This window comes from Filicampus tigris, chromosome 22 (assembly GCF_054856515.1).
Source record: "Filicampus tigris isolate MCC_2025a chromosome 22, RoL_Ftig_1.0, whole genome shotgun sequence".
NCBI classification, from domain to species: domain Eukaryota; kingdom Metazoa; phylum Chordata; class Actinopteri; order Syngnathiformes; family Syngnathidae; genus Filicampus; species Filicampus tigris.
The window spans coordinates 8,478,250-8,502,188 of NC_141238.1; the positions used below are offsets into that span (position 1 = coordinate 8,478,250).

Sequence of the window (23,939 nt, forward strand, 5' to 3'; positions counted from 1 at the left end):
GGAACAAACAAAGTAAGGCTAACCCCGATGTGAACCTTTCAACATGAACTTTACACGTGCGATTACCCATCAGGCCTTAGGCACAAACTGTACCGTCACGTCAAAGATGTGGACGGTTTCGTAGTGACAGCATCGGCGCAGAGAATACAGTGAGTTTTGAACGTTCTTCACAGCGGACCAGAAGAGTCTTCGAGTCTGAGAAGAGATCTAAATGCTCCCCAAAAGAATTGTTACGAGCTCTACGGAATCGTGCACAAGTCACTCAGTCGACCATCCGGCGGCATCTTTCGATTTTGTGAGTCGCAGGTTAATTTGGGAGCGAGTTTCGTCATACCGACGTCGTTTGGACTTACAGTATTCCACTCTCATCAATGTGTCCGTTTTTGTTTTGTTGTTATTGTCGCGTTCATTTTGTCAGCGACAGCTGCTCAATTTTGCGATTGCATAACTCGCGGGCCACCCCTGACGTCGTCAAGACTTGCGGTTGGCTTGGTTCGAAGGACTCTGATAAATTTAAACAATCCAGATGGATTAATGCGTTCGCCGTTCCATAGGCTGTCCCCATCGACATCATTGTGAAGATTGATTTACTTATTTGTTTTGGCACTATTGTTGCTTGCGTTGCTTATCAACAGCCTTCCACACTCTTGAATTTTATTGGTTGCGGCTGCACAAGTGTGTCGCGCATCTGTTGTGCCTCCGAAATAGTCTCTCCTGGTGTCCTTACAAAGGAATGAAGAGTGCTGTGGGGTCGGACCGGAGCAAGGGGGTCTTTGGGGAGGGGCGGGCTCGTCTGAAAGACTTGGAGAAAATAGATGCTCGCATCTGTCTCGTAATCTTTGCTGTGGAAAATGTGGTGTGTCACATGATGCCGGCAAAGCATTAAAAGATTCCAACCAGCACTACCCACAGCTCAGTCTTCAGATATCAGCCGGTCTTGGTGGTTGCTCAGCTTCCGGGAAAGACATGTCGGACATTGAGGAGATCCTGGAGGAGCAGGAGGACCAGGATCAGGAGGAAGAGTATGAGGAAGAAGAGGTGGAGGAGGATGAGAAAGAGGAGCACGAGGAAGAGTCCAAACCACGGCGCAAGACCACGTACGTACCCAACATTGCCCCACCCAAGCTGCCGGAGGGCGAGAAGGTGGATTTTGACGACCTTCACCGCAAGCGCGTAGAGAAAGACTTCAATGACCTGCAGGGCCTCATCGAGCTGCACTTCTCCAACCGGCAGAAGGAGGAGGAGGAGCTGGTGGCCCTGCGGAGCCGCATCGAACGGCGCCGCTCGGACCGGGCCGAGCAGCAGCGGGAGCGCGCCGAGCAAGAGCGCGAACGGCAGGCCCGGTTGACGGAGGAGCGGGTGCGGCGCGAGGAGGAGGCGGCCAAGCTGCGTGCCGAGGAGGAGGCCAAGAAGAAGAAGATCTTCACCAACAAGTCCTTCGGCGGCTATCTGCAGAAGGTGGACCAGAAGAAGGGCAAGAAATTGACGGCGCGGGAGGAGAAAAAGAAAGCGCTGCTGGAGCGACGCAAGCCGCTCAACATCGACCACCTCAACCAGGACAAGCTGGCCGAGAAGGCGCAGGACCTGTGGGTGTGGCTCCACCAGCTTCACGCCGAGAAGTTCGAGCTTGCGGAGAAGCTGAAGCGGCAGAAGTACGACATCTACGTGCTGCGCAACCGCGTCAGTGACCACCAGCGAGGGTCCAAGGCATCCAAGACCACGCGTGGTGCCAAGGCAAAGTCCGGCTCCTGGAAGTGACCGCATGGGGAAAACACACAGACATTTTAAAAAACATTTTTTTAGCCAGCACCTGTCCTAAAGGCTCCCCATAAACCCACTCTTTTATTGTTTGTTCACACTATAAATATTTACCCCTCTTGTTTGATGGCATGACTTTTTCCCATACCTACGATTGAGGTCTTTTAAAAGCATTTTCAAAATCAATCTTACAAATTCTTTTTCTCCAACTAATAATTTTAGTAAGCTCCCAATTTTGCAAATGCTTTTAAATGCTGTGCCTTTAATGATGTAAAGCACATCGAGTTACCTTATGTATGAAATGTGCTGTATAAATAAAGCTGCCTTGCCTCGCATTGTCTTATGTCTCATATTTGCAAGTATGATGCAGTACAGTTGTACAGCAATCTTGCGGTGCAGAATATCCACCTGCAGCAGGCCAAAAGTACTGTGTGATTGAAGTTAATGCCCCCAGGGGGTGCTAGAGTACCGAGTGGTATGCTGCGTTAGCATCAACATTACATTGTTTTTAATGCAATGTGGGAATTAATGTAGTCTAGACTAGTGGTTCTCCACAGTTGTTAGCTTGGGATGTACATTTTCCTGCGATGTACATTTTCCTGCGGTCGCCACTTTATTAATGGAAGTTAAGAACAATGAAGAGAATTGATCGATAAAGAAGTACCCCTTCGAAACACAATTGTTTAAAAAAACGACACATTGCTTATATTTTCAAAGTGCCTTTCAGAGCATCTTATTAAGAAACGGGATGAACAGGATAAAGATAATGTACAATGAATTTAGCTGAATTAAATATCAAAATTGCATAAAACACGGGACGGAATTTCACTTCAATCTTTGGGGGAAAAAATTGGCTTCAGCACCAGTTTTATGCGTGGAGTGCCTTTTAAAATCAGTGCTTTAGGGAATTTATTATTGCAAAACAGTGAGCAATGATTTTGTGGTATTGAAACTGTCAGTTCTGATGGGACAATTGATCAAAGTTGCCACTCATTTGAGATCCACAGGAACTGCCGTGTATTTTAGCCGAGAGTGCAGCAGCGTCTGTGTCCGCCTGAGCTTTTTCACTGTCAGCGCATGGACTTTATGTTCTCAAGGCCGTGACAGGCCATTACAGATCCACTTCCTAGATTTGCTGTATGCCATCCGGTCACCATGGAGACTGGGAGAGTCCGTCCATGCTGTCAGCCCTCCGCCCACCAACGCGTACACGCTCCTTCTCCAGCTCCAAGGTGAGCACTTTGTATTGATGATGCCGTGGAAGGGGTGGCGAGAAAAATGGCTCGAATGGACGTCTTAATGGGCTTTCCGACCACGCGCCCAAAGAACGGCATGTTCCCGTTCGATGACGCCACAGGTGGTTGATGGGAGGTGTACACTTCATCTGCCTGACCTGCTGTGCGTCCCGCAAACATGCTGATGAATCGTGTTGAGCTCAAAAAGAAAACGCTCGCTGTGTGGATGCACAACAACAGCTCAGGGGGGCCAGACTCGTTAGCGCCCCGCAGATGAGGTCGTATCTGTGCCACAGAGATTGACAGTCCTCAACTCCAACTGGGGTTTCAGTTTCTCCTGATTGGATTCAGTCCAATGTCATAATTACATTCCGTGCTTATAGCATCCGTGATCATCTGGAGAAGCCACAGGTGAGCCATTATTGCTAATGGGAGTTCGAAATATGGTGGTCTTTATTTTTTTTTACTTAATTTCACAATTTGCTTTGAATCTGCTGGACTTATTTTTACTTTAAAAACTAAGTAGATATTAGGATACGTATATCCTGTGGCTGCTGGGGTGTCCATTCACAGTCTCCTGAGCCTGCTTTGTTGGCACGCGCCCCGTGGTCATCATCGCACCTCTACTTCTGGTCCTTAAGTAACTTGCTGTTCATATTTTTTAACACACACACAAATGGTGCAGCCCTAGAATGATCTCAGTTCTCCACATGTTGTCATGTGAACACACAATTCCAGGGTGACAGTGGAAAGAAAGATCCAGCATTCGCAGGTGGATACATTAGGCTGCTCCAGCTTCGGCCTCCTCCAAATTGCGGTGGGACTCGACGGCATCCAGAGGTATGAACAAAATTTGGGCACCTCCGACAGCGCATTCATCTCAGCCGAGTCTGAAAGCCGCACGCCCCCGCGAGGCCGCATAAAGATTTTATGTCGCTTTGCCGCATCGGCGGGAGCATGAGGCTTTAGCTGTTGTTTGTGTGCTTTATTGGCTGGACGAGAATAGCAACAGTGACGACTTCATCGCCCGAACGTTTGCTTTGAGCTTTATTCTGCTGCTTTTCAGATCATTTTCTTCATTGATAGCATTCCCATTTGGGCCTGAAGAAGCTTCTCAATGGCAGTTGTTAGCATCAAGGAAAGTTGCTTAATTCGTTGCCCCGACCATTAATCGCGTCAGAAGCTGCCTAAAATTTGTTGCATTAATTTAGCTATTTTTTCCGAAAATTGTTTCTTTTCATTTATCTCATTAAGTAATTGTCTTTTGCCAAAATAAAAGAAAGTAAAATTTATCAAATATTTACTACTTCATCATTTTACATGCATATTTAACATTTGTTTAACTTAATGCCTTTATCGTATGTACTCATTTATTGAATCGTTACTTTATTTTGTTTATTTTCAACATGGCAAGGAAAATATTAAGAAAAGAAATTTAATTTATTTAATTTGTTGTTTTAATAATGTTAATAACAAAAAAATTTAAAAGGTAATACAAGATTACATACTGACATTTTGAATTTGGAATAAATTTCAATTATTGTAAGTCAAAGAAAACAAACGTAAAATGCACAATTTTACATATACATTTAATGTTTTTGTTTATTTTATGTTATAAGTGTAAATAGTACAAAAAGTAAAATATATGATTTTGAATATACAGAATGTTTAACATGTTTTTATTGATCAAGTAATTAATTGATTTATTGTAAGAATTGAAGAAAAGAATTTGGGGCGGGGGAAAATACCTGCATTTAATTATAATTAAATTAGTTATATTGCAATGTATGCTGCTTGTTCTCACTAGGGTCACAGGTGTGCTGAAGCTCATCTCAGCTGACTTTGGGTGACACCCTGATCTGGTTGCCATCCAATTGCAGTAAACAAACTATTATTTTCGTAACGCAAACAACAATATTTAACATACATACAGTACAACTTTATTCATGTATCAATTTTTTACCTAATCTTGTAATGACCTGGCCCGTCTGTCCTTTTTCAAAATCAAATGTGGCCCTTGAGCACAAAAGTTTCCCCACCCCTGCTTTAGATCATTTTACTTGACTATTGGTATCATGCCACTAACTCAACTCATTTGAGGCAGGTCACATCTTGTTCCCGACTGGTTTGTCGTGAACCGGACGATTATGAATGGTGCTCCCAATGTGAACGGCCACATTTAGATTCACGCTCACGTTCTCCACTGTTGGTCCCTTGGGTGATTCATGCCCACTCCCACACACACGTGTGTTCGCCATCGAGAACTGTCAGGGAGGCCGGGATGGATGAATCACATTCCATTAGCGCGTTATATTGTAAGATGTGTTGTGGAGTCATTGGGAAACACTTTCAGTGGGGCTCAAAGTACTCTAATAGTGGTTGTTGAGGCTAATTTGAGGATTCATGAGTCAGGCAGTAAATGAGAGCATCACATGTTGAAAAGTTAAAGCTTTACCCTTTTGGGCAGCACAATGTTTTTTTTAAGTTGTTTTTAAAACATTTTTTGCTTTTTTTAAAAGCATTTTTTATAGCTTCTTCCGTAGTTCAAAATGCTTCCACGCTGCCGGGGATTGCTTTTACAAATAACATGGCCGCGAACAGAAAGGACCTAGTTTTTACAAAAACAGATTCAGTGTATCCAACCTTTCCAAAGCCTGCGAGTTTAGTTTAGTTCAGTCGCGCTGAACATTCCCAAAGACGTGATGCTCATTTGTACTGTAGGTTACAAAAGCAATTATTTGTCCACATTGGAAAATTTTGCCCCGAGGTATGTGCACCAGCTGAACCAAAAATTTGACAGCTCATTTTATGATGTTAAATTGTTGAACATTTAAAATGTCAATTTATTGAGGATTGTGTTTCCATAAATACTTGACAAGAAGGTGACATTTTTCCAAGCAAAATAACTAATTTCACAAGAAAAAAAAACATTTATTTAGATTATTTTGTGGCAGTTGATGCAAGTTGATCCTAAATAAGAAGGTAAAAAACGTCTTGGCTACAAACCACATCAAGTCGGATGTTGAATTAGAGGCCACATTGACGGCGTATTAGATCTTTCATTTATTATGACAATATGCCCTCATTTAATGACACAGTGACCAAAAAAATCACATTGCCTTCAAATCTACTTTGAAGGTGTTGAATCTCTGAATGTGACCTCTGAGTGACCACCAGCTTCCAAAAGTTTGCAATTATTTCCGTTCTTTTTTTTCTTCCTGTCAAGACGCATCAAGCGAAGGCGGACGAGTGATGAGAGCGGATTCTCATGCTCGCACCCATGGGGTAAAACATCTATTTATAAATGCGCAGAGCGTCAATATGTTTACCACCCCCCGCACTGGGCCGAACGCTTCATGAAAACACGCTTATTTGGATTGCTTATACTTCCTTAAATGCAACCTAATAGGCAGAATTGTTGAGCTTGCTTTATTTGATATGGTTATGCGCTTACCGGATACTTGATTAGGTACACCTTCCAGCAGAACATGCAAAATCAAAAAATCTGCATATTCAAAGATGAGAGAGTCAGAGAGACTTCAGAGATTTCATTCATCAACATGAGTGTAACGGAAATTCACCTGACAAGGCAGCTCCTCGTACACGTAATCAGATAATGATCTTTAGACTTGGTGAAGTAGCATGTGACTCATAACGTGCACCCTGTTCCACATAAAAGTACATTTGTGACAGTAGCATCTTGCAGGAAATATACTAGAAAGGCAACTCTTGGTGTGTCGTATGGAAAATAGAAGACCATGTGTACTTTTTGCTTGTATTATATGACTTCTCTCCAAAGCCATCTTTCACTTTAATGGAGGCGCCATAAAACCGCCCATTAAGGCCATAATGGCTGGTGACATTGCATTACTGTCTACCCAGTTAGCCCCTTAACGTCGATTGTCCTTGAAATAGGAGTGCGTGCTGCCAGCGCACTATCAGCATCGTGACTTCTGACCCGCCCGGTGTGCAGCGGAAAGCCTCCCCGTGATAATAAAATGGAGGCGTCTACGCTTGGTAGCGCAATTTAATACAACGCAATTTGCTCCTTTATAAATATTCATGCTAGTGTTTGCAAAGACAAATCTCCATTTATTGGCCCAATGATAATCCACACTGGCATTAAGCAGAAAGAAGTAGTGCAGCAGGTTACTAATAGCTTTGTATTCATTATGAACAGATTTCGGCTAAATTATTTAGACATATAAATGCAAAAACAACCAATTTCCTCCAAAGAGGGGGAATGAATTGTGTCGATTTCCATAAAGGTACAAATAAAGGAATGTATATCACATTTCATTTCCTTTTTTATTTTTACGGGGATCGTGTTACTGCGTTACAGACATCGCATTTACAAGAAAATGAAAGATAAAATTCCCAAATTGGACTTACCCGGTACATATTTTTTCCAGGGCGGCGACTATATATTTTTTTTTACTGTGAATGTAACTCATCCACCTCCTAGAGTCAGTGGCACTTCCTGTTTGTTCATAACCCTACATAAAACAGAAAGTAGACTGCTAACTAATAAATAACAAACTGAGATGTTGCTCTTGTTTTCACTTTTAAAAACAGTTTAACTCCGGAAGACGTCTGTTCTCCACTGACTAGTATTCTATGTTTTTATAGCGCTGCTAAAATTTGAACATCAATTCGTTGAAAGACGTTTGCATAGTCCTGTATACAAATGCAAAGTGTGACTAATGGACCAGCTGCATTGTTGACGTTAGCCCTGTCTTGCCTGCCTTTTAAGCTTAAATTACACATATTATTGTACGGGGCAATTAGGGCATCCTAAGTAGGCCTTTGGTAGTGGTCGTTGCCAAGGGAAACCAACGTTAGCATCGCCGCCCATTGTGCGGGTCTTTTCCAGTTTCAAAAAGGAAGGGATTTGCAGTGCCAGATCAGAATGTTCTCTTCATGTCATTCATCAAAAAGATGCATTTGTTTTTGTCGAAACCATCTTAAAAGCGCTTGAAAATCCATGTGACATTTAACGGTATGCTAATGTGTACCGCTAACAAAGTGGGCCGATTTTCTTTGATGTTTACTTTCTAGACGAAATCTAAATTTGATAGATGAATAATCACAAAAAAGACAAATTTAAAAGACTAACCCCATTTTGTTGTATTTTTAGGTTGGCTGCAAATTACAAGTGGCGTCTTCCGAAAGTCAAGCAAAGTCGGTAAGTCTCATCCACGAGCTTTTTAAAAACAACAATTAGAAAAAAAACTCCAGTGATCATTCAGTTATGATATGACTGTTGCTTTATTTTGATAAAATACATATGAAACCGATACAATAAATGATATTCCAAATGTGGACTTTGAGTTACAAAAGTTATCACAAACTGTCCATATCAGGACATGACATGATGTCGTAGTACAGAACGCTTAAGAAACGTCACTCCATTGTCACCAAACAATAGAAATACAACAAGCCCATACTCTCTTCTCTTTTCATTATGTACATGTGTAAACACGACATATTCATAACTTAAATTTCTCCCAAAGACATGAGAGGCATGCTTTAAATTAAATATTGATTTTGAACATTAAGAGCACTGCACAGGAGAAAACATCATTGCACAGTGTGCTTGTGCTAATATAATAACAGTACATAGCCTTTTTTTTTTCCCTTTCTTTCTTATTACTGACAAGACACTCAGTCGTAGATGCATGAAACACTTGTATGGCTTTGTGTAAAAAATATATGTTCATCTTCAATTTTTTTCCCACTATTGAACTGTAAAAGTTGCTGTACAATAAACACCAAAATGTTGGCTTTTCCCGGTTTGTATTTTCTGCAAGTGGATAACTTTGGATAATGGATGGATGGATGGTAAAGAATCGATGTATTTGTTAAACTCGCAAGCTAGCGCAGTGCTGTGTTTTTGTAGTAGCACATTGATCCACAAGAGGGAGCCGTAAAAGTTTTTTTTAAACATATTAATATTCAAACAAATTGCACAAGTCAAGTGAAACTGATTATATTATTTGAGTAGATCAAAGACGAAAACTTGACTAAAACATTAACATTGTTAGCATAGCATCCGGGACCAGAATAGTGGATATGTTAATTGTTATCGTAAACTGTTTTTTGTTTTTGTTTTTTAGATATTAGACTGATGACATACGATTCTTTTTTTTTCTGAATCACAGACACATTAAATCTCATCCACATTAAAAACATCCATTGATAACTAATTGTTCTGTACATATATATTATGTACTATTTTGTGTATATTTATGTATCGTTGTTCAGTAGAATGTGAAACCAAAGCACAGAACAATCACTTCACGTTTTACTTTGACTGTGATTGTAGACTGAATAATCAACTACAGGCAGAAGTAGTCAAATGTGGGAAGTAAATATAAATCAATATTATGTACTCTATATTCTTTCTATACATACTGTTTGTCTGCTACATGTATCTGCTACTTTCTCTCCATCTAATGGTCTGATCTTCTTGTGTTATGACTGATGCATGCTCTGAGATATGAACCCAGCCCTTGTGCATTCAGTTACCTTTTAAATATATTTATTTTCTTTTTGTACCCAGTAAATGCTTTTATGGCACAGAGCCATGTAGCCCTTACACCTTGTGCCATTTCAGAGTAAAATGTTAGGGTGTGAAAAATGTCCGTAATATCACGGCAGGATCGTCAAATTACGTTTTGTGAAAGCAAAAGGCAGAAAGTTGGCAGAAATGCCTTTACGTGATGGATTCATGTGCACACAACCTGCTAGCAACTTCATGTAATCTTATTGGCGCTACGTTACGGCGTCTGTGGAGGTTTGGGTGACGGACACGAAGCTTGACTCTCGAAGCTTGCCCCCTTTCCAGGCCACTAAAAGATTTCAAAACAACAAAACTCGCATTGACTTTTGTTTTCAGCTTTGACGGGCTACGGTAAGAAATGAACAGAAAGGTAAAAAGGAAAATGCATAACTAGATTTTTGGTAGATTTTTTTTATTCTCCAAATAAGTCATATACTGTATACAAGGTGTTTCATAAGTATATGTCACTTCACAAAAACTCATATCTTAGGAACTGGCAAGGGGTAGCAAGATAAAATCATTTTCGCTTGAAAGTTGAAATCTTCAAGTTTTCTGCTGCGGTGATCTTTTCAGTCCATTGTTACGTCACAATCAATGTTTTACTTTTTGTGTAAAACATTTGCACAGATTTCATTGCTATTTAATGATAGTGATGTTCACTGGAAAGGAAAAGACGTTTTGTGTTGAGAGTGAGTTGTGGACACGTGTTTCAACGCAGATTTTGGATAGAATTTTTAAAGCCTTTGGCGAGAAACCTTTGCCGTCCAACCAAGGGGTCACCGATTGAATATTTGTGAAAAATATAATGAAAAAAGTAATTTCTTGGATTTTTGTGTTCAAATTTTTGCTATAACAACTTGAGATGAAGATCTTTCAGGAAATACAAGTTGGACTTTCATATCTTCAACATTGATTGAGCTATAAGGAAAGAAAGTGACACCGAATTATGAAACACCTTGTACTTATTCTCTGTGAAAGCTTTCAAGATTCTACTGAGAGTTCAGGGCTTTTATCAGAAATGTCATATTAGTCAATGTCCTGTGGCTCTGAAAGGCATCCATTGCAGGCACTTGTGAAAAGCTCATTTTTGGAAAAAGAAAGCCTTACCTCTCCCAGGGCGTGCCAGTGGGTGATGGGTTTTCGTGGGTAAGCCAACATTTCATTCCAGTGATCCCGTCCGAGGCCTTCGGCGTCCGGCCCGGCGCGACAGATACCGATCACCTCGTTGTGTCCAACCCTGTGAGCGAGATGTAGTTGCCGTTTTGTTAGCAATACCCCAGACACGCCTAAGCCTGTTGATGTTGTACACATGTGCTCACCGATCGTAATCCATCACCATGATGGAGAGGCTGACTTGTTCCACATTTTCCGGGGGGATGTCGAAGATGATGGCCTCGTTGTACACTGGGTTGAGAGTGCTCTTCTTGGTCGTGGTTTTCCGTTTCTTCAGCCTGCGTCCGTCACAGATCAGGTGGACTTTTACGTATGGATCTGGAAGACAAAGTTGTCTCTTTGGGCGAGCGGCAGGATATATCCTGGACTGCTCACGAAGCCTATCGCAGGGCACATGTAGCACACCTCTGGACAATTTCGAGTCCACAATGAACCTAAGCTGAAGTACTCGGATGCAAACTCCTCACAAAAAGAAAGCCAGAGCCGAGATTCGAGCCTTGGTCATCAAAACTGTTGAAGCAGACATGCTAGGAACTAGGACACAGTGCATTTAAGAACTGAAATCTGTCGCTCTTTGTCCATCGCATTCGGATGGGCCAAAATGCCCCATCATTGGGCAGTAGTAGGACCACCTGTTGCTTTGGCATGTGCTTTTGCACAATGTGGATTTTTTTTCAACTCCTTAGTTGGGCTTTTTAAGACTAGCTTCATAATTGAAACCAAGCTCAAGACTCATGTCTTGTATTCAATCCCTATTCCCAATTAGGCAATTAATGAGTTCCCGGCGCACTCCGTCCGTTTCATTCTCCCGTCGCAACTCTTAAGTGCCCACCTGCCGTCGAGTTGTGTTTGCGGTTCGGCAAGTGCTATTTGATGCGTGGGTGTACCTGAAGAGCCTGTGATGTCCATGGCTTTGAGGTTTCGGCATTTGATGACCGTCAGAGTCATCCTCCCTGCTGTGGGAAGGTAGCACAGCGAGTACATGATCTCCCCTAAGTCAACGGTCTCCTGTGGGGGAGGGAATGACATTTTTGGTCATGTTGTCGTTATGAAATGTGTGATTGTGGTAACAGGTTGACAGTCAGGTATCCGTGGTTACATAACTTGTCAAACTCTGTGCCTAAATTGTTTTGAGATGGAAATAAGATGTTATGTCAACCAGCTATTTGATGGACGTGGCCTTTGCGTGGAAGAGTCGGCGATTAGCAAAATGAAAAGCCTTTAAAAGAGCAAAAACAAATACACGATTTAGTCTCAAGTCCTTGATAATGAAGGCTCATAATGTAGTTGCCAAAAACCCTGTGCAAATAAAAACTTGCCTTTCATTATTTATCGCGTTTCAATCTTTAAAAATACCAACATAGATGTTTTAAAAAGCACACATTCCAGTCATTTGTGAAATTGATGAACAATTCTTTAGCCTAGGTAAGTGTTATTTCTAAAATGTGTTGGTTTTGTGATTGTCTTCTTTGTTGCTATAATTACGCTCGAGTACCCAAGACTTTGTGGAAACGTGGGTGTTGTTGGATTTATGTAATGCATTTCGATTGCCACTTTTGGATGATTTCTGCCTCTCGGGGAGATTAAGTGTACCACTCCACGCTGGATAAAATAAAATACTTTATTCATTGGCCGGCGCGGACGCCGACTCACCGTGGTTGCGGCGTGGATGTCCTTCCACACCACCGCCTCGCGAGAAAGGTCAGAGAGCTCAAAGAGGTTGTCCACCACCACCTCACCGATCATGTCGTGGCTGGTGAACCGGTCAAAGTCGTAGACGCTCAGGTGCAGCTTGCGGTTGCAGAGCTCGTCATACACCACGGGGAAGCAGAAGGTCTCATCGAACGTCGGGTTCAGGTTCTTGCGGTGGACTCGTGTTTGGAACTTCTTCTTCCTCTCTGGCAGCAGGTAGATCTTCACGTAGGGGTCCGAGGTTCCTGTGAAGTCTTTGGCGGGTAGGTCCAAGCCTTTGAGGATGGTCACCACCAGCGCCTGCTCCTCGTAGTCGTAACGCAGCGAAAAGCTGAGCTTTCCACAAGTCTCGACGGGTTCTCTGGGCTCACCCTCCGAGTCCACAGACTTCTGCTTGTAGAGTTCCGGTTTGATCCTCCCGATGCTTGCCGTGGAGGACTGTCGGAAAGGCACCGCGTCCATGCTGAAGTCAAAGCTGTTGACGTTCATCTGGCGTGGCAGGTGGCGCCGGAAGGAATTGTGCCTGTGGGAAAAGGTGGCTGTGAGGCAATTTGGGTGAATTATCTCTCATCCTTAGAGCCTTAATGCGATGAAGCTTGAATGTTCAAAACCAGCTTCCAATTATCCTCATTTTCATCCGTGCGAAAAATAAGGCCAGTGCCACTTATTTAGAATCTAATGTAGCAAATGATCCTTTTGACACCACCATCTTGAGCCACAAAGTAGTGTTGAAGTTCAGGTTTATGCTTCCATACAAAAACACCGAAACGCCTTGAATTTCTGTGTAGTTCTCTCCTTTCGGGCGAAAACGACGACTATGTTCACCTCGCTAGTGTCACCAAGCAACTGGACCGCCTCCTTTGTAACGCTTGTGCAATCGGCGACGTTCTCTCACCTGTTATGGCTTAAAACTGACCAACTCATTTCTAAATACTACGACGATGACAAACCTAACTGCAAGACCAGCCAAAACTGCACTGGTCAGGGTGCTTGCAGTGCGAAACAGAAACCTGGAACCATTTTTCAAGTAGTCATCCAAACGAAAAAATATGGGACAAAATGTTTTTTAAAAACACTGTATAAATACAAATACAGTAAGTATTGTATGTGTATGTATTTTTAGTGGTCTGTCTGGGATAGATAGCAGCATACTAAAAACATAAATAAAAGCAAGGCAAGCTTGTTAAACAGAATGATGTGAGAGAGAACATCATTCATTGTGCATTCGTGAGAGTTCAATATTTTGGAGGTCGCCTCCGGGCCTTGTTATTCAATGAAGAGGCATTTATGAGTGCTTGGTATTAAAAACAACAACTAGTTTTTGCATGAATAAGTAAAAGCAAGGCCTCATAACAAGGTTTACTTTGAGAGTTAATACTTTGTTAATCCCTTCACGCATTAATGACAGGAGTTGAAGTCACCGGGTGCCCAGTGGTATTTCATCAGTGATGAGTGCGTGGCGTGGCGTGAGGGTCCACACACACAGCTGCCTGCTGCGTCACATCTTTGGCCAACCTGCGGCAATGCTAATTATGGACATTGGCCTTGAAACGCAGTCCTAGAAAACAAAGGCGCAAAGTGTGGGGTGATTGTTTAATTACTGGGGTGGCTTGCAGGCGTTGTCATGGCAGCTGGGTTCACACGTACAGCTAATAGTAGCGTTACAAGCCTGTGTGACACAACTCGTGAGCCTGGAAGAGGTTTGTTTTGTTTTGTTTTTTTTAACTGTGAAACGCACAATTCCCACAAGAGAATGGAAAGGTCAGTGTGACACTGTGCGTGACTTGGGCCAAACTTGCCCGCAGATGTCGGCCTCATGTCAACATGACCCCCACTGAGCCGAGCAGTGTTAATTTCGTCGACTATAATTTGCCCTCGTTTATGTCGTCACAAATATTTTTATTTAGACGAAAGCTAAAATAGAAGTAATTCATTGAGACGATAACGATAACTACATCAATTTCGTATATAAATAAAATTGTATTGTATAATGTCCATGATATAATAATAATGCTGGTGGAAAGCGACGAAAGGATTTTGGGGCACATTTCACCTTCAAAAGGATGAAGAAAAAGACGAAATGCAAATGTGGAAGGGTGATTCGTGGGAAGAATACGACGAATTTGAACAGAAGCAAGGTCAACAGGATGTACATCCGGAGATTTGGTACATTTGTTGCCGTTGCTAACGTTGTTGTAGCATTAAACTGTGGAGAACTGAAAATAATTGCGTGCATATTACGCTGTGGTAAATTACAGCGGTATGACACCATTAGCATTGAATCTGTTGTTGACAATGCTAGCTTCCCAAGCCCTTTTATTTATTTATTTAGTCAAAAACTATTTTTTAAGTTTGAAGATGGCAAAATATTGTCATTTCAACACTTTTCATTGAAAAAAAGTTTGATAATGTCACAGTGATGTTTAATGTGTGTCTTGCGTGTTAAGCTACAGTTACAAATAGGTGTGTTGTACTTTCTGTATAAAAGTTGAAATGTATGTAGGAAAACATCGACTAAAATCGGTCTTTATTTCCGTCGACTAAAATTGGACTCAAACTAAAATACAATCAGATGACTTATTTATGACGAAAACCTTAATTAATTTTAGTCAAAAGACTATAACGAAAACTAAATTCAAATATCTTGTCAAAATTAACACTGGAGCCGATAGCGTTAGCATTGATGAGTGTGCAACCGGGTGCTACCTGGAGGACGACGTCGGCTCAGTGGTTTGCCTCTGGATCTTGGCCTGATGGCTCAGCTTCTCTCTGAGTGTGGTCTGCACCTCAGCCGGGATGTCTGGCGACGTCTGGCTGATCTTCATGGCCGCCTCCAGGAGCTTGACCGAGCTCCGGCCTTGTATCGTCACCTCGGGCGAGTGCTTCTTTTTCTCTTCCGCCGGCGGCGCTTGATCGGACAAGAGTGGCGAGTTGTTGGGAGGCGCTTCGGGAAAGGCGACGCGGAGCCCCACATTTCCCCCGTGAACCGTCAGTGCCTTGCTCCTCCAGAGAGGCCAGCACAGCTTCCAAAAGACAAAGAGAGACACCACCAGCAAGGCAAGGCCACAGAAGCCCACCACCACAGCCAGGAGGCTGATGGAGATGTCTGCACAGAAGACAACCGGGATTTGAAGAACATGGGCAAACAAGGGACAATCGAGGACAAAGAAATGGAAGCTTGCCCAAGTGTGTTCTCACACAGCTGTGAAAGCTTCACATATTCAGATAATTAGATGTGTTGCAACATCAGCCCCAACCTGTAGGACAGTGGAAATTACCTTCAGGTCAAAAGAAGTTTAGATAGAAATGATTTATTATTCCGTGAGTGGTTAGCATGTCTGCCTCACAGTTTGATGTTTCGGGGTTCGACTCTAGGTTGTTCCGTCTATGTTTGTGTGGATTTCTTGCACTTACTCAGACTCGCCCACATTCCCAACAAATGCATGTTAATGTCATTGGAGACTAAATTGTCCGTCGGTTTCTGTCTGTCTCACCAAAAGGCAGCTTAAGTTCATGAAAGACTCTAAATTGTCCACAGGTGTGAATGCTTATTTGTCAATATGTGCCCTGACAACGTCTTGCAACCAATTCAGTGTGCTTTGCTTCTCTGGCCAAAAGTCAGTTCAGGTTAATAGAAGATAACAGTAAATTTGTCTGTCGGTGTGAATACAAGTTTGAAAGCTTCTTTGTCTTTATGTGCCCTGACATTAACTGGCAAACAGTCCAAGGGTACCCCGCTTCTTTCACCCAAAGTCAACTGGGATATTCGCCAGAAAAAAACCAAGACGCATGGCTATGATTCAGTGTCAGCAACACTGTAATTGATATGAAATGAGACCTGGTGAATTCAGTCTGGGTCATCTCCTGCTTGACTGGGATGACCGTGACCCTGTGATGGATGGAAAGAGGGGGATTCCTTCTATTTTATTCGCATGCATGCATGCACAACAGAAGTTTGCTGAAGAAAAAGGAAATGAGTTGATTGTATTTACCTGCGTATCCTTTACTTGGTATGCCGCTGCTCTCCAAGGGGAAAATGTCCGAACATTTCTCCCGGTCCACATGTCCGGTTAGGCAAAGGTCCGTCACAATCTGCAGAGCCCTCTGGCACAGCGTGACGCCGTCCCCGCTCCGGACGCTCATGTCTCTTCGGTTAAGCCATTGTATGCCGGAGGAGGATGAGGAGGATCCGGGGCGGCGGCGGTTCATCTGGCCCGCCAGTCACAGGGCTGCCTTGAGGCGGAAGCGCGTGGCGGCCGCATCGGCATCCATACTCGCAGCAGCGGCGATGGTGGTGTCGTCGAGACGAGTGAGCGCAACAGGCAGCGCGCAAAGCAGGCAGCCTCCGCGCGGCTCTTGAGTGTGAGACAGTGAGGCGGACCTGTTGCGCGACAGGAGTATAATTCCCCACCTTCCCCGGGACCACCCCCTCCTCTCGCGGCACTGACTTCTTGTAGCTTCTGCTAGTGAGGCGCGTGGGGGGTTCCCCCTACCGTTTTCAGCCTCTCATGTGGGTACGGCGAGCATAATATTAGGAACAGCTCTTAGTTTGTTGCTGTTGATGACTACGACCTTTAAATGAATACTCCATTATTATTCTATGGGAAGAATTTTGCATCAGGTTTCTCAACATTAATCGAGCCAAGGTACACATATTACATTACAAGAATCTCATGGCAAGCCCACGAAACAAAAATGTATTTAAAAAAAAAAAAGTTAAAATACATTGTAAATTACATTACAAGAATCTCATGGAAAGCCCACGAAACAAAAATGTATTTAAAAAAAAAAAGTTAAAATAATAACATTTTTAAAATGAAGATGTGTTCTTTTCTCCATGTCTTTATGTATCCCTGGCATTGATGGATGAACAAAGATAGATTATTTCCCAACCTTTTATTGAGCCAAGGCACATACTTAATTAAAAAAGAAATCTCACGTCACAGCACCAAACAAAAATGTCAGAAGGATTAAATTCTGCAATGATGATCTGGTCTTAATTTACTCATATGGCAAATTTGAATTGCCACAGGTGGACACAATTATCTTATATTTGACCTCCTGCCAGGCGGCACGGTGGTCGACTGGTTAGCACGTCCGCCTCACAGTTCAGAGTTCGTGGGTTCGATCCCGGCTCCGGCCTCCCTGTGTGGAGTTTGCATGTTCTCCCCGTGCCTGCGTGGGTTTTCTTCGGGTACTCCGGTTTCCTCCCACATCCCAAAAACATGCATGGTAAGTTGATTGGACTCTCTAAATTGCCCCTAGGTGTGATTGTGAGTGCGGATGTTTGTCTCTGTGTGCCCTGCGATTGGCTGGCAACCAATTCAGGGTGTCCCCTGCCTACTGCCCAAAGACAGCTGGGATAGGCTCCAGCACGCCCCGCGACCCTTGTGAGGAGAAGCGGTACTGATAATGGATGGATGGATGCATTTGACCTCCTGCCATCTTGTGGAAGAGCATTTCATTGACGATAGAAAAGATTATTTGTAGTGAGTAATTTTGAAACTAATTAAGTGGAAAGTGCATCATTTTCCATGGTTGGGAATCACTGCATTATAGAGTGCAGGTGTTTATAATGAAGTGTCTATAACCATATAAGCCATACCTATGTAACAGAAGCATTCAGTATGTATCTATATTCTTGTGCATGTTCATGATCCTTTCACATGTATTGTTACAAAAGACAGTGTCTTTTTAGACGCTCAAAGTGTGTTTTTTTATAAGATAACATGTTTAACAAGGATTACATTTTGCTCACGGGCTAACAAAAACTTGTTTTTAAATTCACCATTATCCACTCAATGGAGATTTTCCTTAAAATATTCCAATTTCAAAAAAATACTTGAATTGTTACACATGCACAAGGACATTCAATTGCAAGCAGGGCTGTTTTGTTGCCAAAATGCTAATATTCCTCATGAAAGTTAACCACACAGCGACCTACTTTAACGCCTGCTGTTCTGTCTTTGCCATTAAACTTGAATATAGAGAACAGAAGAGAGTGGCGGCGCCATGGTTACCGCCATGAAGCCTTGCAGGGAAGAAAATGACGGACAGATGATGACGGAACGACGTGCCCACCACTGGAAAATCCTTTCACCACTTTTTAATATACGATATATTTTTTGTCCTAGTGAGTTTACCTCTTTCTTCACACTTTAGGCCATTACTAAAGCTGTTGCACCTAAATTTAGTTGCTTTTTGTATGATTTTTTTTTCGAAGTAGGAAAGTGAATTTTGTACTTTAATTTAAAAAGAAAACAAGAAATAAATAACATTTTAGGCAAATAACATCAGTATTTAGAGATTTTTTTTAAGACAGGTGAATACAAATGGAATTTTACAAAAATGCAAATTGTTTTATCAAAATATCAGGCAAAAATATCTTCACAGGAAAAAAACGCCATTTCATCATAGTTAAATTATTTCTATTAACTAAATCCTCCATAAATTACAGTGTAACTTTTTTTTTTTTTTAAAGAATTAAGTCATTTATTTATTTATTTCAATAAATAAATGTAATTTTACAAGAATAAAGTTTAACATTATAAATACGTAATATAAAACATTTCCACTGCAGTTTTCTTGAATTTGTTACTCCTTGATTGTTTTTTTTTAAACGTTAATCACGTTTAGTTAAACCTCACCTTTTTTCATTACATGAAATGAGAAAATGTCATGACAAAACTTTTCAATCCCAAACTTTCACCTTTTTGTCCGTGTTTTGTTGTAATGTGAGACAGAATCAGGGAGTAACTTTTTCATTTGATATTGGTGACGAAAGATGATGAAACATCCTCTATTATTAATGCTTTTCCCGGCAGATAGGCCACATAGATAATAAGATCAAAATTTGTTGCAGTCAACTCAGTAACGCGTGGGATCCCAATCATGCATGCTCATGAATTGCAAGGACAAATTTGTTGTATTTTTATTTCATCACTCATCCCTGGCCTGCCCTGATCCTTCTGGGAGTGTTTCATTTCAGCTTAATTCCCAACTTGAAATCTCCCAACGCGAGCCACACAGGTGAATCAAAAGGGCCTGTCTCCTTGACAACAGTATACACGGGGAATTGTTCGTTAAGCGTCTGGCCGAGCAAGCAAAGGGAGATAGAGAAAGCGGGAGGAAAATGCTGTCTGCCGGCGTGCGGCTATCAGAAGACCAGCTGATAAGCAATAGAACAAATGTACCTTTACGATAATAAAAAATATTTTGGTTATCTGCCGGGGCAGGGTCAAACTATTTTCCCTCTGTGTGAAAGGTTATTGTGGGTTATTCTTAATCCGCCCCAAATTTGATAACCACTTCTCTCCCCTTAATGATTTTAAGTATAATCATAATTACTACGCACGGCGCCGGATGGTTGAGCACTTCTTGTTGCTATGGTTACGGTAATTAATGCCACTCGTAACCTCTCAACCCACTGTCAGAAAACGACACTTTAATTACAAATAGGAGCGTGTCCCCACAAAGGGGTCGTAAACCAGCATGGTGAGCAACTGAGCACCTATTAAAGCAGAGGTTAAAGAGGATAAAATTAGTCTAAGTGAACAAAAGAGGCAAAGAACAGTGAAAAAGTGACTATAAAGTGTTTTAAATAGATCTGTAAGGAGTTGAAAAAACATGGGAGAAAAAAGAGCCTTTAAAGCTGCGAAAAGGCCAAATCTGGCCAACAAGAGGCTCAAATAAGGCTAAGAAATGTCTAAAAGGGTAAATAAAACAAAATAAAACAAAACAAGAAATGGCTAAAAAGTGTGAAAACTTAAGTGAGGTGGCTCATAAAAAAGTTTGGCTAACATAAAGCTAAAATAACCTCTAAAGAGACTTAAAAAGTGGCTAAAGCAGGGGCGGAGCCAGAACGTGGCTAATGGGTGGGCCTGGAAAAATCAGGGTGAGCCTGAATATTTCTCTCACTTCGCACAATCGTTCTGTCCCGACACATCGTATATTCAATTAAAAAGACAAACCGAATACTATGAAGTTCACATCTTCCTTAGACATCCACAATTATGCCATTCTTAATATTCAATTTAAAAAACACAAATAATTTCATAATTTACTAAACATGTAAAAGTATATATTTTTTCATGAATCTCACTGGGTGGGCAGTCTCTCAATTTGGGTGGCCCTGTGCACACCCAGGCCCACCGATAGCTCCGCCCCTGGGCTAAAAGTACCTAAATATGCTCAGAAATGGCTGAAAATTAGCTAATGGGAGGTTAAAGCAAACAAACAAAAATAGTCTATGAAGACACTTGAGACAAGAAATGTCAAGGAAGTGGGAAAAAAGTATCAATAAAAATCACAAAAAGAAGTGGATGAGAAGCGCTTTAGAAGTGTCAAAAAAATCGCTAAAAAGATCATTTCTCTTGTGGATGAATGAAGTGTCTGTTTTAATTTAAAAGCAGAAAAGGTTGAGTTTCGATTTGTGGCGGTGCCAGAATGTCATCAGGCAACAGGAAATTGAAAAAAACACTAAAGATTGCAGCGAGAACACTTTTTTTCCTGGCAAGACGCTCCAAGTGACACTCAGCCAACATATGTTCCTGCACTCGAAAAACAGTTGGGGATTTTCATTAACTCAATTTTTGGATTGTTTGTGTCGGGGGTTATTTCTTATGAAAAGTAACCCAATTAATTTGGTTCCAATTACATGTTTGTGCACATTGTATGGGCGACGCAATTGCACGACATCTTCATCACATCACCTATACAATCCACCCTCGGCTCTCAAAGAGCTATCCAGAGGCTACTTATTACAAATATTGTTGTGTTGTTCCTGTTTCAGACTGTCAAATCAGCCCTGTATTCCAAGACCAGGTGGGGACCAGATCCGTAAAGAATACCAGAAAACAAAGTGCCTTTCTGATAGCACAAGAAGAAAGATGGTGAATGTACTTGTGGCAGACATGGTGGCGGGTCATGGGTGAGTGAATCTGTACTATGAACACATTGTTTTTTAATTTTTCCTCTTTGTCATAAAATGTTATACAGTTAAAATCCTCATAGGGATGAGATATCCAATACTGTTTAAAGTTTGTATGGACTGAAGAGGAAATTGTCTGGATTTAATGGCACCTAAATTGTGTCTAGTAATTTCTAATAAAGTGACTGACAACAATGGCTTAAAAGCAACTAAACGATGCAAAGAAGTCAATAAGGGTAAGAAAAAAAGCGACCGAAATAAGGCGAAGAAGAGGGTGTGAAGTTGCTAAAAAGAGACACAGAAGTGGCTAAAAAGAGGCTTAAGAGACTAAGGAACAGCTCAGAAATAAATGAGAAAAGTCTAAAACGGAAAGAAAGAGGCTACAAAGTGGCTAAAAAAAACCCAAAGTCTCAGCAGCAGCTAAAAAAATGGTCAAAGAACAGCTAATTTTTAAACATTTTATCCAAATGGGATCATTTGTAGCTTGGGCTTTCATTTATCCACCCTGGTCTAAAAATAAGAATTCTCGTCGGTTGCAGTGCAAATGAGTTCCTGATCCGCCACTAATCATGCGCGTGTATCGCGCACGTGCCGCGTTACTCAGCTGCTGGATCAATAAGCGTGTGGATGCAGTGTTGATTAAGAAGCCATTGTCCTTTGGAAACGAGACGTGATTGAACAGGGACACCAGACATGATTGAATTGTTGATTGCTCGTCAGTCATGACTTTTTTTGTTGTAAACACGGCGCCATCCAGAGCTGCCGCGTTGCTCTTTGAAAAAGCTGTCGTCATGGCGACCAGGTGCCGCTCAATAGAAACTGGGGGCCACCGGAGAGACTCTCCCCACTCGTCTGTGAGCTATTATTAAATGCAACTTCCAGCAAACACCCCTGCACGAATGTTATTAATCATTGAATGAGTTGATGATGGAGTGTTAATCGACTAAAATGCTGAAATAACGGCTAAAAAATTTCACGTCGTGTATGTACGAAAAATCAATTTCTGGGTTTAAGCGAGTAAGATACATCGCCGTCAAAACAAAAATACAGTATATACAGTAAAGTGTATATATAAAATATGTATTTTGATAAATTAGCGGCCGATGGTTGGCTCTGTCTCGCTGCTATAAAACCAGGAAAATGGGCATGTGCAGTTACTTGCTGCATCGCTTGTAAAAAAAATTTTCGGCCAATCAAATGACAGTGATGTTCCGGCCCTTGTCGGCCTGCATTTTAGAACCACCACGGCGGAGGTTCTAAAAGAGTGGTTCAGTTGTAACTGCATGGAAAATGACACACAGGACAAAGCGTGGTGGAAAAGTGATCACTCGGGACTGAGCAACTCAACTCAACTTTCAGAATCAGACCTAAAAACAGACAGTTAAGACAATAAATTAAGAACATAAAGACAGTAAATTTGAGATATGAGCAGGGTGAAAATCTATAACTCAAGGCACCATTTTATATGGATGAAAACATATTTTAAATAGCTGTTCACTGTAAAGACCTATGCACAACTTTTACATTGTTTAGAACAGGGGTGTCAAAGTCAAATGGACGGAGGGCCAAATAAAAAAATTTGCGACAAGCCGAGGGCCGGACTGATAGAATGAATGTTCATTGAAATTTTTTAAAATGTCCAGATTGGATCGGGTCCTTCGCGCCTGCTGATGATGTCACGCTTTATATATCTGTAATATATTTCTTTGCAAGAATCTCATGGCAAGCCATGGTGAAATTGCCCCCCCCCCCCAGCTGTTGTGTTTTTATCTTCGGAGTTACTAAATAAAAAATCAAATAAAGTACATTACTGCTACTTTTGCGAGGCAGCTCGTACGTCACTTCCGTTTGACTTTGAAACTGGAAACAATTTTCTGGTTGACTCGGGCTCCAAGATTGTATGAACTATACATAATGTGGAGTAAAACGGAGAGGATCATATGATTGGTATGATGTCTCCAGCTGACTCTATTTTAGAGTGGCAAGGTATGAATGTGGGTGCTCCCGTCAGAGAACACAGGCCCGTATTCCACTTGACACATCTATTTATTGTGGTCTGCAACAACACAGACAAAGAATAACTTAGCAACATCATCCAATGCATATCCATTTGTTATGAATATGCCTAAACATTACAATTCACTGTATTAAGAAATTAATCAGCCAAACAATACATACAATACACATTCACGCGTTTCATCACTAGAATAGTTAGCATATGAGCCAACTAGTGTTCATCAACGTGACATCACTCACGAGAACATATCTAGGCTATTATGTACAGCAGTGACCTGACACGAACTTAAATTATTAAACCCACCTTTTACCATTTACACACAACAACAAACGTGGTGAAACACGGGCAATCTGCAACTACTGAGTTTGCTGGCACGAACAAACTACGAGCTGTGTCGAAGGTGGAAAGAGAAAAAAAAAAGTCACTCACTATCAACACTTAGCGCTCGAATAGCGTTCAATGCCTGCTCACAGTGTGGGACATCTCAGCACTACGTCGAAACTCAATGAATTTAGCAAATGCCAACGATTGCTAACAATAAAACAACGGGAGATTTCTAACTTGAAGTATTTC

The 23,939-nt window shown here is 41.7% G+C and overlaps 2 protein-coding genes and 1 long non-coding RNA gene across 3 annotated transcripts in view; 1 reads left to right on the forward strand and 2 right to left on the reverse strand.

Annotated features, from left to right (window-relative positions):
• The window catches only part of LOC147126824 (troponin T, fast skeletal muscle isoforms-like), a 42,109-nt gene that overhangs the window by 2,576 nt on the left and 15,594 nt on the right, over positions 1-23,939 (forward strand). The window contains exons 3-7 of the mRNA XM_086022842.1: positions 913-3,633; positions 3,732-3,833; positions 8,131-8,178; positions 18,409-18,553; positions 21,212-21,349. Coding sequence (XP_085878968.1) covers positions 913-1,758 — 846 coding nt within the window. The 3' untranslated portion in view covers positions 1,759-3,633; positions 3,732-3,833; positions 8,131-8,178; positions 18,409-18,553; positions 21,212-21,349. The remainder of the gene's footprint in view (positions 1-912; positions 3,634-3,731; positions 3,834-8,130; positions 8,179-18,408; positions 18,554-21,211; positions 21,350-23,939) is intronic.
• On the reverse strand, positions 1,154-7,729 carry LOC147126825 (uncharacterized). Its single transcript, XR_015084806.1, has 3 exons — positions 7,386-7,729; positions 1,585-1,748; positions 1,154-1,449 (listed from the first exon to the last, which is right to left on the reverse strand). It is a non-coding gene; the product is annotated as an uncharacterized LOC147126825 (long non-coding RNA).
• syt10 (synaptotagmin X) lies at positions 8,238-16,819 on the reverse strand. Its single transcript, XM_086022827.1, has 7 exons — positions 16,413-16,819; positions 15,127-15,526; positions 12,382-12,943; positions 11,616-11,736; positions 10,875-11,046; positions 10,663-10,792; positions 8,238-9,844 (listed from the first exon to the last, which is right to left on the reverse strand). Exons 1-7 carry the CDS (start codon positions 16,627-16,629, stop codon positions 9,773-9,775), a joined length of 1,674 nt encoding a protein of 557 aa, XP_085878953.1. The 5' UTR covers positions 16,630-16,819; the 3' UTR covers positions 8,238-9,772.

What these genes read in the sequence shown, in the direction of transcription:
- syt10 (XM_086022827.1), bottom strand. Translation starts at nt 16,629, where the DNA reads ATGAACCGCCGCCGCCCCGGATCCTCCTCATCCTCCTCCGGCATACAA. An exon ending in ACCAAGTAAAGGATACGCAG is followed by an intron (nt 15,527 to 16,412) that starts GTAAATACAATC and finishes TCTTCTGTGCAG; the next exon opens with ACATCTCCATCAGCCTCCTG. An exon ending in ACTGGCACGCCCTGGGAGAG is followed by an intron (nt 9,845 to 10,662) that starts GTAAGGCTTTCT and finishes GAAATCTTTTAG; the next exon opens with TGGCCTGGAAAGGGGGCAAG.